Source organism: Elgaria multicarinata, chromosome 11, assembly GCF_023053635.1.
Source record: "Elgaria multicarinata webbii isolate HBS135686 ecotype San Diego chromosome 11, rElgMul1.1.pri, whole genome shotgun sequence".
NCBI lineage: Eukaryota > Metazoa > Chordata > Lepidosauria > Squamata > Anguidae > Elgaria > Elgaria multicarinata.
The window spans coordinates 10,879,054-10,897,359 of NC_086181.1; the positions used below are offsets into that span (position 1 = coordinate 10,879,054).

Sequence of the window (18,306 nt, forward strand, 5' to 3'; positions counted from 1 at the left end):
GTACGTTATTCCCCCGCCACCTTAAAGAACCCGATTGGGATGGAGGAGGGGAAAGGATTTCATTCTGCACCACCACCATCCACTCCAATTAGAGCCTTTTCTATAATGTCCACGAATGACCCACTTTCCCCTTTAAGACCTCAATTGGAGCTCGGGGTGGGGGAATGATGTGCCTCAAGAAAGCATGTCATTCCCTCCTGCCATGCTAATGGCAGCCTTAAAGGGGAAGGTGTGTCATTCCAGGACATTATTGAAAATTATAGAAAATCCCCCCTGACACCATGGAAAGAACAAAAACCAGGACAAATCCAGAGAAATCCTGACAGTTGGTCACCCTAAACACACCCATCCCCCTAGCAAATGACTACCCAGAGAGCAGCAAGTGACGAAGGCAACAGGGCAGGAGAAGCAAACTCCCTTTTATTCCTATAGTCATGATGGTGTTATGATTTAAGTGAGTTTAAAATGCAAAATTGTGTATGCCCTGATTTTTTTAAAATTGGAGTTGGCAAACCATTTTGTTATTACATTGTTGTTATAACATATCAGGAAGAGGAAGAAGAGAAATGTTGGTTATGTGGTTCACGAATAAAGTAATACAGATGAATGTCTAAACACCCCCCATAACATCATTAAAGGCTCAAATCCTATGCATATTTAGACAGAAAAAGTCCTACAACTCCCAACATGCCCCAGCCAGCCAAGTTGTAGGATTTTTTTCCTGTCTAAACATGCATAAGAATGTACAAGGCCACAGATTAAAATTACTTAGCTGCATGCATTCTTGTTGATTGTGGGTTGGGTCCAGATTCAGGGTGTTTCCAGACTAGGCATTTATCCTCCAATTGCCCTGCCTCAAACATGGAATTTTAACAGGAGTCCAGACATCATTGACTTCAATTTGTAACCCTCCCATGTCCCCCCCCCCGCTTCTTCTGTGCTTTTTTCCTTTCCAGAAAAACAAGTCTGTTAAGGAAGAAAAGACAGAATAGCCACACGATGCATCTTGATTTGTAGCTCTAGGAAGCATCCTTAATCATACCTTGAGAAGGCCCATTGAAATAAATGGGACTTAAGTGACCAGCCTCTAAGTACAACTAAATCCAATCCTTTGCTCTTAAACCTGCTTGAAGTGTCTTTTGATTATTGGGGGGTTAACCCTGTATTACTACTACAAACTGGTGATTTTGTCCTAGTGATGGATACAGTCCAGCCGTTACAAATCTGAGCACCTGTATGTCCAAATTTCAGGATGGAAACCATGTCTGGGAACCATACTTGGCTTTGAAGAGTCAGACTTAAATTATTTGAATAAATTATTCAAAATGACCAATACCTATTACGTTTCCTAATTTGCATGATATTTTCTAGTTGCAATTTCCCCCCCTATGATGAAGCACTATACTTTATTCATTGGTATGCAAATTGCCCAAGCCTTGCCCTGTAAGACCCTGGATGCCTTTATGTTTTATTTTTAAATTTTCTTTCCCCCCCCCTTCCTTGCAGTGTGGTCTCACTTCTATACCACTGTGTCAACCTGTTTAAAAGGCTTCATGTATAATACCCACCAGCTCTCCCTGTTCATTTTAGCAAATTCATTGCTTTTGTTTAAAAAAAAAAACCATTGGGAGGGGACTTTAAACAAACTACTAAAAGCAAATTCTCCACACAGTTTAAAGTCAACTGTTTTCTCAAAACAGAATCTTAATGGTATTTTTTTTGTTGTTTGTTGTTTTTGTTTTTGTTTTGTTTTTTGTTTTTATTTGTTAGCAACCCAACTACTGGAGCTTTAAGGTCAGTACTTCCAATTTCCCCCCTCCACGCTTTTGTTTAAAACAAATGCATGTGCTTTCCCACCTTTTCTCTGTATTTTTCTGTGCGTGCAGACAGGTGCGGGAGGGTATTTGGGAGGTCTACTTCTTTTGCCCTAACTTTCCTCTTTCTAATAGCTAGTTTGCTCACTAAGTTTTCTAAACACGCATGTCCGGCCCTACCATTAGGCAGAGTGAGGCGAACACATCAGGCAACTGATTTTGGGTGTCATGAAAAGGCAGAAAATTATCATTTAGATGATAATGATAATGATTTCTACTAGGGAGAGCCACTTTTGGGATTTTCTGCCTCAGGTGCCAAAATAACTTGAGCAGTTCTGGGAATGATGCACCTTGACCTTCGTGTGTGTGAGGTGTTTGGGGGGCATCATTTGCTGCTTCACCTCAGGCAAAAAAATGTTTTGGGCTGCCCTGAAAACATGGGAGCACTCCAGGAAGTTGCTCTAGTATGCAATTGCAATAGTCTTGGAGCTAAGAGAAATGCAATGCAAGTGAAACATACAGACGTTACACACAGATGCATATTTTTCTCCACGCTTTACAAACAAAAGCAGCCTGTTGGAAGGCTGCTGGTGGGAATGAAAGAATGTGAGGGAAGGAGGAGAAGCGTAACCCTTTGTCCTTGCCAGACATTTTCCTCATCAAAATTGCCCCCAGATGCTGTTTCCCCCTATAGGGGAAAAGAAGCTTGCAGAGAGTAATACTGACCTGGTTCACCCATAATGCTAACACTTGGCTTATTTAACTGATGGGTTGTTGAATTCTGGGTTGTCATAATATGAGAACCCACCCATGCTAACAAGCCATTGTCTGTTAACCATGAACAACCCAGAAAGAGAACTCATGGTTTGTTGTTGGATTTTGAACTCTGGGTTGTTTAAACCATGGGTTGTCATTATGTGCGAACCCAGAACCATGGATTTTTCATGAGTTGTTTCATCTGACTTCAGTGGGGGCAAGAGTGATTAAAAAAACCCCACCTGCCATTCTACCTGCCAGTACTACAGCACCACAAAGGCATTTGAGATTCAAGAACAGAGCAGGGCAGGATCTACACTACTGCTTATAACAGTTTATAATGGTTATGACAACTGTTCAGGCCCAGGACACATTACATATACTGTTTTCAAAACGTTTTTAAAGTGTTATATCCTGCTTGGTGTAGATCGGGCCCAGGAGATGAAGGAAGGGAAACAAACAATCCAGGGATCGAGAAAACAAACCACGGTTTGTGTAATTGTCTGTTAGACAAAGCCTGGGTAGGGCAACAAACCATGGATTAAATAAACCATGTGTTAGCTTTATCTGCGAACCAGGTCTTCCAGTAAAAAAATGGCTCACAAGGAATGAGTTAAGCATCTCTAGCACTCTTCCATTGAGCCTCACAGCATCTTGAAACTGCTTTTCATTTTTTAAAAAGAAAAAAGAATGGCAGGAGTGCATGATTGTCATGGAACTCTAAACCAGTTTCGGGCCTGCTGAACTGTCCTGCACAGTCTCTTCTGCTTGTGCCACTGCTCTGCTAAGTATGCAACTCCCAGTACTAGATCCCACCAGGACCAGCCCCACCATTAGGCAAAGTGAGGCGGTTGCCTCAGGCAGGAGATGCTGGGAGGTGGCAGCAAGGTACTATAGGAGAGAGGTGCAGGCCATGTGACCTAAGCTACCTTGCTGCCTGCAGGTATGATGGAGGATGATGTCCCGTCATCGGTGTTGACGAAAGATTCAACAGCCAGTCCAGTCAGCTTTTGAACATGGAATGGGAGGGGGCGCCATCTTCTCCGTTGCCCCAGGCAGCAAAATGTCTTGGGCTGGTCCTAGATCCCATCATATGGGGCGGCAGGGGGAATTAATTGCTCCACCTTCCACATGTGGAAGCCTGCATAGGATCTACCTGCATGTGGGCAGTTAGATCCTCTGAGCAGAGCGCAAATACAAATGTTAATTATTTATTTCCACATAGTCCTTGCAGAGCAACAGAAGCAAAGGTTAGGTCTCTACCCCAAGGAGCTTATTATCTAAATGTGGGGGTGCAGTGTGTGGGGCAGTCAGCAGCAGGCAGAGAGGAGGAAAAGACCTAGGGAGCTGCCATCTCTACCAGGTCGGACTAATGGTCTGTGCAGTTCAATAATCTGACTCGCAGTGGCCCTCAAGCATCTCAGGCAGAGGTCTTTGACATTTGATCCTTTTAACCGGAGATGCCAGGAATGGAATGTTAAGTATATGAAAGAAATACTTGCTTAGTCATTAAAATTGTGTGTGTATGGCTATCTCAGGGTTAAACAGAGAAAGTCTATCTGTGGGCAATTACCTTGAGATAGAGGCTGTTCTGGGAACCTTGCCAAGATTCTAAGTTAGCCTCATCACAGCTGTATGTAATGTAGATAAGAATTGTGTAGATCTGTATATAGTTTTCTCACTTGTGTAAAATGGAACTGATCACTGCTTACTGATCACTGCTCTCTGTGTATGCCTCAGTGTGCTGATCTGAACTGATCTGAATTAGACTGCACAGAAGCCTGAAGGAAATAAACCAGCTCTGCTGTGTAAGACCTGCGTGATGTGTGTTTGTTTCTGAGCACAAACAGAGTTCCAGAGAGAGAAAAGTTCTGGCACAATAACCCAACAAAGGTTATGGGCCCAGTCTAGCCTAGACCAGTCCAGTCCAGGAAGCCTACGCCAGCCTAATCCAGGCAGAAGAACCAGAACTTGATGGGAACAGTGCAGTATCGGAACCAGAACCAGGAGTCTGCTAAAAAAGAAAACTGTTGATGAAGGAAGACATTAAGCTAAAGCCAGTGCTGCAAAGTGAGGAAAAATCTCAGTCGGCTGACTCTGAGGAGGACTCTGAGCAGGAGGACGGTGAGATACCAATTCCTAAAGCAGAGGGAATGGCAGGAGCTAATATGTCTGGTTTGCATCAATTGTTAGAAAAGCTGAATGACTCTAACTATGCATTATGGTCTTACAAAATGCAAATGTATCTGATTCAGGCTGAACTGTGGTATGTAGTCACAGAGGATCCACCAGATAGAGCAGATCCACAGAATGCTAAATGGTTTAAGGATGATGCAAAAGCAATGGCAGTTATTGCATTAGCTGTGGAAGACTCTCAAATTTCCTTCATTCAGTTTTTGAATACATCAAAAGAGTGCTGGAATGCGCTACAAGCTGTATATCAAAGAGAAACAGCGGGCAGTAAAGTAATTCTAACCCGGAAGCTGTATGGAATGAAGCTGAAACCAGGGGAGTCTATGTCAAACCATTTGAAAAGCATGAGAGAAATCTTCAATCAACTCAGGGCACGAGGGATGGAGTTTACAACTATACACCAAGTCTATGTGATTTTGTCAAGTCTTGATTCATCGTACGACGCGGTTGTCACCATGATGGAAAGTCAAGAGGAGAAAAATTTAACCCTCGAGTATGTAGCTGGAAAACTACTGGAAACCTATGAAAGAAGACAAGCTTCAAAACAACAGAGCTTTAAACATCCTGTGGCTGAATTTCAACAAAGCCATAAATCTTCTGACGTGGTGGCTGCATTAAAGGCAAGGAAATGCTTTAATTGTGGTTCCACAGAACACTTAAGGCGGGATTGCAACAAGAAGAAAAAGCTGTTGACAGCAAAGTGGAGAGAAGAAAACAACATGAATGAAGCTGAATCAACAAAGAAGTGTCTTCTAGCAAGAATCAAAGAGACAATAAATCCTTGGTTTTTGGACTCTGGGGCTTCAATAAGTATGGCAAAAGACAAACTTTCATTTGTAACCTTGGAAACTTCTACTTCAGAGCAAAAGTGTGTTACCCTTGCAAATGGAACAAAAATCCAGATTTGTGGTGTGGGTAATGTATATTTTGATTTTCTGGGAGTTGAACTACAAAGTGTTTTATATGTACCAGAATTAGAAACAAACCTTCTAAGTGTGTTTCAGTTAACAGAAATGGGGTATGAGGTTTGTTTTACTGAAGAAAATTGTACTATAAAACAGGGAAACAAGGTGTGTGTGCAGGGAATAATGAAAGAATCTTTGTATGTGATTAATACTTGTACAGAAAATGAAGTTGTAGCCAGCAAAGTCACAACAAAAACAATAGCCAATTGCAAACCACACCAAGAGTGTATCCATTTAACTCATAAAAGGTTTGGTCATGCTAACTATAAAATAATTTCTAAGATTCCAGAATTGTGTGAAGGGGTGAAAATCAAACCATGTTCTAACTATGTAGAATGCAATGTATGCAGTGAAACCAAGTGTCATAAGTCAAACATTCCAAAACATAGTGAGAGAACAACAAAAAGAATTTTTGAATTAATACATGCAGATCTTGCAGGTCCTTTTGAGACAAGTCAAGGAGGAAACAGATTTTTCTTGTCTATTGTTGATGATTACAGTAGATTTGGATTTGTGTATGTGTTAAAACAGAAGAGTGAAACTTTTGGAAAGTTCAAAGCCTTTGTTAAGTGGAGTAAAAATAGATTTAAAGAACCTATAGCTAATCTAAGAACGGACCGGGGAGGTGAATTTCTTAGCAACCAATTTAAAAAATTCCTCAGTGATGAGGGTATACAACATGACCTTACTGCTCCATATTCACCATTTCAAAATGGAGTTGCAGAAAGGAAAAACAGAACCTTGCAGAACATGTTAAGAGCTCTATTGAAAGAGTCAGGATTGTCTAATCTGTTCTGGGCAGAAGCTTTGTCCACCTCAAATTATTTGTTAAACAGGCTTTACCACTCTGTACATGAAAAAACTCCATATGAAATGTTTTACAAAAGAAAACCTAGAGTGTCACATATAAGGGTTTTTGGAAGTAAATGTTTTGCTCATATTCAGAAAGAAAACAGACCAGGAAAACTAGCTCAGAGAGGTTTGGAATGTAAACTGTTGGGATATGATACACAAACAAAAGGCTATCGTTTGTGGTCTCCATATCACAAAAGTGTAATTGTGAGCAGAGATGTAGTTTTTCATGAACAAATGCAGGAAACAAAACAGTATGTAAGTTTGCCTGTAGAACAGAAAGCTGTAGAAACAGAAGAAATTCCTGAACAATCTCAGCAAGAGAGGGAGGGGGAAGAAACTGTAGAGGAGGAAACTATGCCTGTAACTATGCCAAGACGATCAGAAAGGGAACGCAAAGCTCCAATTCGTTACTCAGATGAATACCAAAGCAAACAGGTTTCTCATAGAGCTTTACTAATAGCCTATGAACCTACTTCATTTGAGGAAATTCAGGAAATGGAACCTACAGAAGCTCAGGGCTGGCATGAAGCAATGTCAGAGGAAATCAGAGCAATGGAAAAAAATGAAACGTGGGAGCTAGTACCTTTACCTGAAGGTCGTAAAGCCATTACCAGTAAATGGGTATTCAAAGTAAAACAAAATGAGAAAGGACAGGTGGAATGTTCAATGGTAAAACACAAAGAGATGCTTTAAAGCTAGGTCTCAGATTGTAACACAATTTAAACAACATGCGCAAGAGGAGGACTGTTAAGTATATGAAAGAAATACTTGCTTAGTCATTAAAATTGTGTGTGTATGGCTATCTCAGGGTTAAACAGAGAAAGTCTATCTGTGGGCAATTACCTTGAGATAGAGGCTGTTCTGGGAACCTTGCCAAGATTCTAAGTTAGCCTCATCACAGCTGTATGTAATGTAGATAAGAATTGTGTAGATCTGTATATAGTTTTCTCACTTGTGTAAAATGGAACTGATCACTGCTTACTGATCACTGCTCTCTGTGTATGCCTCAGTGTGCTGATCTGAACTGATCTGAATTAGACTGCACAGAAGCCTGAAGGAAATAAACCAGCTCTGCTGTGTAAGACCTGCGTGATGTGTGTTTGTTTCTGAGCACAAACAGAGTTCCAGAGAGAGAAAAGTTCTGGCACAATAACCCAACATGGAACCTCAGACTCTCTGCATGCAAAGCATGCGCTCTACCACTGGAGCTGTGGCTCCTTCCTTAAGGAGAGGCAAGGGGATCAAAGCAAAGGGAGGGGAGACATGGTAGCACATAAGTTTGCACACACAGAGAACCAGTGCAGAGGCAGTGCAACGGGTGGATAGGCCAGACAGGCAGTGCGCTTCAATGAGACTGCACAGCTGCCTGCAGCACTACTCAAACACAACACCCTCTTTCACCCCCTGGGTTGTGTGCTTTCAACCAAAGAAACTTTGGGCATGGGAGTTCTAGGGCTCTCTTAAAACAAGAATGTGAACTATTCTGGCAGTTCCCAAGTTTTTCGTGGGGGGGGGGGGAGCCAGTTTTAAAAAGTTGGTTCAGTTTTTACGTAGTGCCGTCAATGTACATGACACTTTACAGAGTTTTATAAACGAACTAACAGGTCCCTGCCCCAAAGAGTTTACAATCTAAATTCTGATAGCAAGGATGAGCGCAAGCAAGGTTTTTGATCACTTAAGCTTCATTTCAGTTGTGGATGAGGATTAAAAGTGCAGCGTAACTTTAAACCAATTTAAATAGGTGGTATATCGGTGCCCTTAGTTTACACCTGAGTTTAATTAACTTTGACAAAGTCATATGGATGGCCATGTCAGCTCAGCAGTTTGTGTCTTTCACAGAGCCAATTAGTCACAATCAATACCTGCACAATACATTTTCAGGAACAATCTCTGTGTTGGGAAATTGTTATCTGGCGAGCAGCTCTCACTTTAGTAAAGGGTTTGATTTAGGAACTGGGAAGAAGGTTGGTGGAGTGGATCCAATTAAAAGTAGGGCATGGCAACCTCCAAATATCAAAACCCTGGACAAATTGATCAGTTAGGGATGATCTGAAATTTTCTCAAACTTTTACTGCTTTAGTAGTTGCCTTGCAGAAATCATAAGATACAGGACATTTCCCCCCCCTCCAAGCAAGCTTTGTTCCTAGATTCCTCAATTGCAGAAGGGGAAAGAATGGATTCTGCATTGCCAGTGTCAGCCTTAAATGTTTTTATGCCTGAAGCAAAAAGTGAGAATGATACATTTAGGTGTGTGGTTTGTTTGTTTTTAACACACAAGAGGCATATAAAATGCAAAACAACAGCATGTCTTCTAGAATGTGTTGCCTGAAATAACTGCTTCACTTTGCTTCATGGTAAGACCAGCCCTGAGTCTTGCATCCCAGAGTTTAAACCTCACTTTTGGGTAGTTTAACAAGAAGAACAGGCAGGAGTATTACCTACTCTTTACTTTAACTCTCATTCAAGGGAAATGCCGATCCCACCAGCTTATTCCCGCTAGACTGGGAGTTTTTCTACACAAGGCATTTATTGTGTACTAGTTATTCCTTATGGTTGTTTACGGGTTCCTTAGACGACATGACTGTTTCGTTTCACTTCTGTTTTTTAAGAGCACTTTCCCAATTTATTTTAGAGCAGGGAAAATGGAGTATTATTTCTGAAAGTGAAAGAAATGTATTTTCCTCCTTGTGTAATTGCCTTATCCTGCTATAGCACAGTGCCACCTAGAGCCTTGTGTAGGAAAGATCTGGGTGTCAAGGCTTGGAAGGAAGTAAAGTAAGCGGAGAGACAGGTTTATTTTTTAAAAGCCATGGCAGTGTATAGTCTGTGCCAAGGTATTCCAAGTCCGTGGGCATCCTATGCTGGGGAACAGGTTCAACGCTAAGTGGGCCGCATCACCAGGCTCTATCCTGGGGCTTAGGTTTGCTGCAATGACTTCCTGTTCAAATAGACCTGACCTGGTTGCTGGATTGATTTGAGTGTTGTCTGCTCGATTAACTAGCCCCTTCCCAGCTTCATGGCCTGCTGACAATGGTGCAGATAGGGCTGGGCTCGATGGACCCACACCTTCTGGGCCCCTAAAAAGACCAGACAGAGAATGGCCGGTGCTGAGGAAAATGGGAAACAGATCCAATGTCAGCACTTGAGCTGGCATGGGCTTGCTGAGGCCTTAGCTAGACCGGGCAAAATCCTGGGGCAAACCCCAGGATCGTCCCTGTGCGTCCACATGACGCACAGGGGATCCCGGGATCAGGGAGGGATCATCCCTCCCTTGCCCTGGGATCTCGCCCTCCCCTTTGGGCCTGCATTTTCTGCAGTCTTGCGGAACGTGCGGCCCGTTGCCACGGTTTGACCCGGCTCTACGCCTATCGGGGGTAGGGTGGGGTGGAGCGGGGAAATTAAATTATGTTTTAAAAAAGCACCTACCTTTGTGCACAACCATTTGTGCGCTCCTCTTTCTTTAAAAATAAAAAAAATGGCAGGCGCAACGCCTCTCTTCCTGAGGTCATCACGCCTCACATGTAAACAGAGGAGGGATCTCATGTTAATCACAATGCGAGATTTTTCCTCCTCCGTCGCAGACTATAAGGTAGGTCTAGCTAAGGCCTGAGAGTCACTGGGGCTGCTGTTTCCTTTCCTCCTTATTATTAAAAATCAAAGAACATTTTATTGGCAGGGGTGGGAGGCTAGGCATGTACATAGCTACAGATGTTCATTTTATTATTTTTACTTTTAAAATATATTATCATTCCCTCCAACAAAATGGTGTTTAATCCTAATAATATGAGTTTAGCATTGGGGCCAGAGCAGCAAACCCCATTTTATTCCTGAAGTCATAATGGTGCAAGCATGACTATTTATTTATTTTATTGCATTTATATCCCAGCTTTTTTCCTCCAAGGAACTCAAGGCAGTGTACATAATCCTCCTCCTCCCCAGGTTATCCTCACAACAACCACCCTGTGAGGTAGGTTGGGCTGAGAGTCTGTGACTGGCCCAAAGTCACCCAGTGAGCTTCCATGGCCATGTGGGGACTAGAACTTGGATCTCCCGACTCCCAGTCCAACACTCTAGCCACTACACCACAGGAGATGCCAGATACTGAATATTGGACCCTCTGCATGCAAAGCACGTGCTCTCCCATTGAGCTCTGGAGTTTTTACAAAAGGCATTTATTGTGCACTTGTCATTCCCTGCTCACAGTTGTTTATTGGTTCCTTAGACAACAAGACCCTCTAGTTTCACTTATGTTTGTAAACAGCACTTTCTGCAAGTTTTTTTAGAACAGGGGAAGTGTGGTATTATTCCTTATGATGAAAGAAAGCGTGATCTCCTCTTACGTATTTGTGCTATTCTGCTATACCGCAGTGCCACCTAAAGATTAAGTAGTGGAAAAGAAACACTCCTTGTGTAGTGCTCGGATCTTAATTGTGCCATGAAATCAAAAGTAAATACAGCAGATTAACAGCCTTGTGTATTGTTATATTTATTTATTTATTACATTTATATACCCATAGCCGAAGCTCTCTGGGCGGTTTACAAAGATTAAAACATGGAACATTAAAAACAAATATACAAAATTTAAAACCATAAAAAGCATAAAAACAGATTACATGCAATATCCATCAATTCTGGGTCAGTTAAAAACTCAACATATGCTGTTAAATGCATAGGAGCAGAGAGAAAAATTGACTTGGCGCCGAAAAGATAACAATGCTGGTGCCAGGCAGGCCTCGTCAGGGAGATTGTTCCATAATTGGGGGTCCACCACTGAAAAGGCCCTCTCCCTTGTTGCCATCCTCCGAGCTTCCCTCGGAGTAGGCACCCGGAGGAGGACCTTCGATGTTGAGCGTAGTATACGGGTAGGTTCATGTTGGGAGAGGCGTTCTGTCCGGTATTATGGTCCCAAGCCATGTAAGGGTTAAAGGTTAAAGGTTTAAACCAGTTTACCAAACTGGTAAAGGTTAAAACCAGCACCTTGAATTGGGCTCAGAAATGTACAGGCAACCAATGCAAGTGGGCCAGAGTCGGTCTTGCCAGATTGCGCTCTACATGGGGCTGCCTTTGAAGACGGTTCAGAAGCTGCAACTTGTGCAAAATGGAGCAGCCAGATTGATAACCAGAACCAGAAGGTTCAAACATATCCTTCTGGTTCTGGTTATCAATCTGGCTGCTCCATTTTGCACAAGTTGCAACTTCTGAACCGTCTTCAAAGGCAGCCCCATGTAGAGCACATTGCAGTAATGTAATTTGGAGGTTACCAGAGCATAGACAACTGAAGCCAGGTTATCCCTGTCCAGATAGGGGCGTAGCTGGGCCACCAACCAAAGTTGGTAGAAGGCACTCTGTGCCACCGAGGCCACCTGAGCTTCAAGCGACAGAGATGGTTCTAGGAGAACCCCCAAGCTCTGAACCTGCTCCTTCAGGGGGAGTGAAACCCCATCCAGAACAGGTTGGTCTGAAAATCCCTTGGCCCCTCTGGAATCTCAGAAGCTGAAAGGCTCTGGATATCCTGAATTTTTGTGCAAGTAAAGTGCTGAACCACAGAATTCACATAGCCCTGGACACAGGCCAGACTACTTTTCAGACAGAGATGTGCAAAGATGGACTGTGGATAAAGGCATAATGCTTCCAGCTATAGATCATTGTGGTTCTTGAGCTAGTGCATTGCCTGATATAAAAGGCAATTCATTCTCACTTAAGGTGAGTAAACCTGTGACTGGGCTGTATCATGTCCGACTACAGATGCGAGCCCACATTTTGGAATGCTCCCCCACCCCCTGAAAAATATTGTCTGCACATAGAAGTCTAGCATGTCCAAGAGAAGAGTGCTATCCAGGTCTCTTTCATGACATGCTAGGTTTCTATTTTAATTAAATGGAGGCGCATTCCATCATCTGGAATAATATTCTGGAGTGGTACAGCTCAGACACAGGTTTATCACCTTAGTGAGAACTAAGACAGGGTCTCACAGAGATTGTACGGGTGGATTTTGTATTATCTCTGTGTGATAAAATGGAAGGACTGTGTTATACTTTGTGTGGGAGGCCACTAACCAGGGATGCCTCCCTGCTCAGCTTCTTTCCTTTGCTTCAGCCAAATAAGGGCTCTTTGGTAGAGGGTGGTAGGAGGGAGGCTGACAGTATGAGCAGGGCCGGCCTTAGGATAAATAACACCCCGGGCGAGGGGTGTCTTTAGTGTCCCCCTCCTCGTGGTCACCTTAGTAGGGCTGCCCAGAAGGTTTATGGGGTCTGGTGCAGGTATGATATTGGTGCCGGCTCAGTTCAGCTTGGCACCCGCTTCAGCTCTGCTTGGTGCCCCCCTCAGCTCGGCACCCAGCTTGCCCAGCCCTATGGCCAGTCCTGAGTATCAGAGAGATATCTTGACTTCCTGGGACTTTTTTTTTTTTGGAGGAAAAGTTCATGAGATTTACCTTGTAATTCAGACATTCTGCCAGTGGGCAGATTTGGCTTCCATGCTCAGGGTTTAGAAGATTGCCATATGTAGAATTCAGGAGCCTATGTCAGCTACTGTGTTCGTCCCTAAGGATAATGGTATGTACATGCTTCTTCACGCCAGTTCATTTCATCTTCATTTGGGCAGCATTAGACTGCCTCTGAGCATGGAAGTTGCGTGCCTACAGGAAGAAGCACGTACATTCCACTATCCGTAGGGATCAGCACATTAGCTGACATAGTCATTAATAGACCTCTTCTCCTCCATGAATTTGACCAACCACCCTTTAAAACCATCTAAGCCAGTAACCATCACCTTACCTTATGGCAGCAAATTCCATAATTTGTTTGTTTAGCATTTATGTGAAATATTTTTATCCCACTCCTCATCCAAAAAGGCTTCCAGAGCATCTTCTGTATAATCAGTAAAACAAAACCGTCCCTGTTTGCAGTTTTACAATCTAAAAAGACACGACATACAAAGAAAACGGAACGATGCGGGAAGAGGGGAAAAATTCCATCTTTCAAAGGGCTGGTGGAATAGCCTTGCTCCCCACTCTCATCTTTGTCAGTACTACTTCATGGAATGGCTGCTGGTGGTGATAATTGATGGAGGAGGAGCCTTCATGAGGAAGGTCTTCCATCAGGCCTGGTAGGGTAGAATGGCCTCCCTTCCTCTCTAATCCCCCTCTGAATAATGTGCTGTGTGAGGAAATACTTTCTTTTGTCTGTCCTGAATTTCCTGCCAGTCAATTTCACTGAATAAGCCTGAATTCTAGAGCTATTGGAGAGGGAGAGAAGAATTGCCCCACTTTCTTCAAATCCATCCCAGTTGTCTTTTTAGAACAACCTTCCTCAACCTGGGGCGCTCCAGATGTGTTGGACTACAACCCTCAGAATGCCCCAGCTGCTGGGGCATTCTGGGAGATGCAGTCCAACACATCTGGAGCGCCCCAGGTTGAGGAAGGCTGTTTTAGAATGACACTGAGGTCTTCATTAGCTGATCTTGGAAGGAGAGAGGGAAAGGTAGTGAAAACTGAAATGTCTTTTTTTAATTGCTGAGAATAGTTTGAGGAAGGCAGGGAAGTAAATGGCTTTGCCTTGCAACATGAGATTGAACATCATGGCCTGTATCTTGACATGACCTGCTCTGTAATATATATTCCCAACTCTATATCGACATGGCCTTCTCTATAATCAAAGGGACTAGAAACTTCCCTTTCTTGAGATGCACAGGAATTTGCATAAGAAACTAAAGTAAGAAAAGAGTCCTTTGTAGCACTTTAAAGATGAACAAATATTAGAACACAGACAGAATCTACTTCATCAGATGCCTGAAGTGTTATCCTCAGATGGCAGGTAAGGTGTAGAGAGAGAAGTGTAAATGGTGGAGTCAAATGGCAATGAAATGCAAAATGTATGATTTGTAACAATTCAATTAAAGCTTAGATAGATGAAAAATATGCATGGTGACCATTCACAACAACAGTAATTGGTGACAATATAATTACCCTGGCATCACGAAGTTAATTGACATTGCCAGTGGAACACGAAACCATTGCCTCCATCCATGCCCAAATGAATGAAATCAAACCTTGATAAGTTCTAATTCAGCAGATTCATACTGGAATCTCCCTATAAAGTTTGCTGTTGAAGAATAACAATTTTCAGGTCAGTTCTGGAGTACCCCTGGAGACTGAAACATTCTCCCACGGATTCCCTTCCCTCTGGAAGTTGTCATCAGATGCCAGATTCAGCACAGCAGTATTTGTAGCATATTTGTTTTCTGTTCAATTAGAAATGTTTTAAAGGATAGAAAATTAACTTGGTTAAATTATTGGCAATTGGAACAATGGACTAAAAATTGGGTAAGAGAAAATGGAGAGTGTAGAGAAATGATGAAGTTTGAGAAACTAATTGATAAAAAAGAAATGGATAAGGGACAAAATACAGTGACAAAAGATTTAATGAGTCAATTGTACAATATATTAATTGAGAAAGGTTTGTTGGATAGTGTAGGAAAATCGGTTTGGGAGACAGATTTGAAGATACAGCTAGGACAGCAGAGTTGGGAAGGACTATGGAGACAGAGAGTGTTGAGAAATATGTCAGTAAGAATAAAGGAGAATTATTATAAAATTTTATGGAGGTGGTACCTAACTCCGGTTAAATTAAACAAGATCAATAATCAGCATTCAGCAGATTGTTGGAGGGGCTGTGGTGAAAAAGGAACGTATTTACATATGTGGTGGGATTGTAAATATGTGCAAAAGCTGTGGAAGATGGTGTTTTTAGAGATTGAGGAAATTGTTGGAATGAAAATAGAAGATACACCAAGAGTTGCATTACTCTCACTGCAAGAAGATTTTAAATGTAGTAAAGAAATTAAGGAATTGATAACGAATTTACTGATAGCTGCAAGGTTAATCGTAGCTAGGAACTGGAAGATTCAAGGTGATTATTGTATTGAAGAATGATATAAAGAAGTATTAATGACAAATTGACATGTAATATTAAAGTGAAAAGAGGTATAGTAAAAACGAATGATTTTGAGGGAATTTGGAAAAAGTTCCTAGTATTTGTGTTTTCTAAGGGAAGCGGGAAACCACCAGCAGAAGAAACGATGAGTTTTTGGAAACAGGATTGAGATCCCGAAGTGGGGGGGCACTTTTATGTTGAGTATGATTATGTCTAATAGATTAAGCGTGAATATATGATATAAATGTTATTTTGTGGTTATGTATTATGTTCTCTTTTTTTGTCAATTGTATTGTAGGTAAAAATCAATAAAAATTTATTAAAAAAAATGTTTGGATGTGGAAGAGAGATATTTCAGGACAGTGCAAGAATTTGGGCTACATTCTCATTTTGTAGAATGTGAGACATATATGTCATGATACAGCCGCAGGTTCAAATAATTCCTGCTCAGCCTGAAATTCACCAAGCAAATACATATTTAAATGCATGATTTAACGTAGATTTGAAAAATTGTGGATAAATGTGGAAAAGGGCTGGATTGGACATGTGGGGGGATATATTTATTTATTATTATTACATTTTTATTTATTACATTTTTATACCGCCCAATAGCCGAAGCTCTCTGGGCGGTTCACAAAAATTAAAACCATGAAAAGCATAAAAACAATCAACAATTTAAAAACACGAATACAAAATAAAATATAAATGCAGAAGTGACAAACTTTGCATATATAAAATATATGCAAAAGTGACAAACAGAAAAAAAGGACTGATTCACCCAACCCTAACATTATCTGCATATGGTGATTGTGGGGATAAATGAGCTCAGAATTCTAAAGCAACCCTGTATGCTAAAATCCTGCAAAAAATAGTTTGTAATAATAATAATTGTGTAATTGTGCCTCAATGCCGGTTTTGAGAGCAAGCAACTTTTTTTTTTTAAAGGACTATAAGGGCGGTGAAAAAAACCCCATGGTAGTTTGGATAAGGGGGTAAAAACAAATTGAGTCAATGATGGCAATTTTTCAGCCCGCTCTTATGTCACACATGCCAAGATCACACCTCTGTACAACACATTAATTACTCCACAACTACCACCATCGCCTTTCCTCCCCATCCCCTCCCTCTCTCACACACACTCATCCTTTATACTTTCAATTATGAGCATAGATTCAAATACCGACAAAGCATGAAAGGATGCAGAAAATCTCCCCTTGTAATCTTCTTTAAACAAACCTATTGTGCGTTTGACAAGGAGGGTATGCTAAAGAATGCAATAGAGTGACTAATCTGTGTTAATATGTTGGAGATTATGCACCATTTGTCCATTCTGAATGGGGCTAGAAATCCAAATCGATATCGTATGTTCTGTTTTGGAAGATGGTAGAGTTTCAGTGACAAATTCATGCCAACACACACAGGGCCAGGCTAGACATGACGACAGCAGGCTCGTGTGTTAGGATTGGGTTGTTGTCAAATGTCTACAGAGCAGGGCAAGTGGAGCTTTAAAGCTCAATGTGTGTGTGGAGGGGTGGGGGTGAACTTTCCCCTGCCCGTGTGTTCTCTTCTCCAAAACTAGTTTTTCCAAACATATTTTTCTCCACGACCACAAGTAACCCGACGTGAGAAAACCAGCTTTAATAAGTGTTTTCTGAAGGGAACAGGTCCAGCTGTTTTCTGTTGTCTGCCCATGCGGTACTTTAAATCTGCCATACCCACCACCCACATCCACATTGCTGAGATTTGGTATGGCCCGAATTAGGTCGTGTTGCATCACATCTAGTTTCAGCCTGACATTCCCCTTCCCTCTGTGCTGCCCCACAAATGCGTGCCTCTCCCTCCCACCTAATCTGTCGCCTGGTTGAGGCTCTGCCTCTGACATAGATTATCTGTCTACCCTGCCACCCCCAACCCTCAGCCACAGTTGTCAGAGAGGAACTTCTGATCCCTTCGTCCCATTGCAAATTCCACATCCATCACTTAGTCCAGCTTGGTACCCAGTGGCCCTTTGGTAACCTAGCAACTGCAGCCCCAGCAACCAGAAGAAGGGAAGACAGTGTGGGACACTAGGCACTAGACTCATTTTAAAAATCAGACCCATCATCTCTTTTGTGTGCTACAATTACTGGGTGTTTTATTCTTTTTCCGATGTTTCTTTTTCTCTCTCTTCTGCAGAGAGGAGTTTTCTCAGTTTGATCTGTTTTCTCTGTGTGTGTGTGTGTGTGTGTGTGTGTTTCAGATACTTAATTTCCAGCAGCTAATTTTGAAATAAATGAGACTCAAACCTTCCTGCAAGCCTCACATTGCGACTTTAGACCTCTTTTAATATTCTCTACAGTTCACTTGCAGCCAAAGCTATCCACAGTTGAGTGAAAAGGACTCTGCATATATCTCAGAGGCAATCCCTTCTTTACTTCTATGCCATGTTTTCACATACCTGGTACTAACAACAGATTTATAGGCTAAGCCTAAATCCTGACACTTGTTACTTGGTGGTAAGGGTGATGCTTTCTGTCCATGCCTAGAGAAGTATTTTATTGAAATATAGCTATGGTTTATTTCAAGAAGAACTTCATAGGAGAACTCCTCAGTGGGGTTTGTCCTATACTATATGCTAGAAAGGGGGATGCTGTCTGGATTTTTCATTTTGAGCACTACAGTGTCTTGGGCTGGCCCTGGGTGGCAATGTATAATGGCTGTGAAGTATTAGTGGGCCAACGCTTCATAGGAGGAAGCTTCTTTTTACCTTGTAGATCTGTCTGTTTGCACTCCTTCGGCAGGCTGGGGAGT

At 42.0% G+C, this 18,306-nt stretch overlaps 1 protein-coding gene across 10 annotated transcripts in view; it reads left to right on the top strand.

Moving 5' to 3' along the window:
* Positions 1 to 18,306, top strand: part of SRCIN1 (SRC kinase signaling inhibitor 1) — a 324,300-nt gene that overhangs the window by 197,265 nt on the left and 108,729 nt on the right. For 4 of the 10 annotated variants that reach the window (XM_063138580.1, XM_063138586.1, XM_063138582.1 and 1 more), the window contains exon 3: positions 1,771 to 1,794. The exons of the other annotated variants lie outside the window; for them this stretch is intronic. In XM_063138580.1, coding sequence (XP_062994650.1) covers positions 1,771 to 1,794 — 24 coding nt within the window. The remainder of the gene's footprint in view (positions 1 to 1,770; positions 1,795 to 18,306) is intronic. 10 annotated transcript variants of the gene reach the window in all.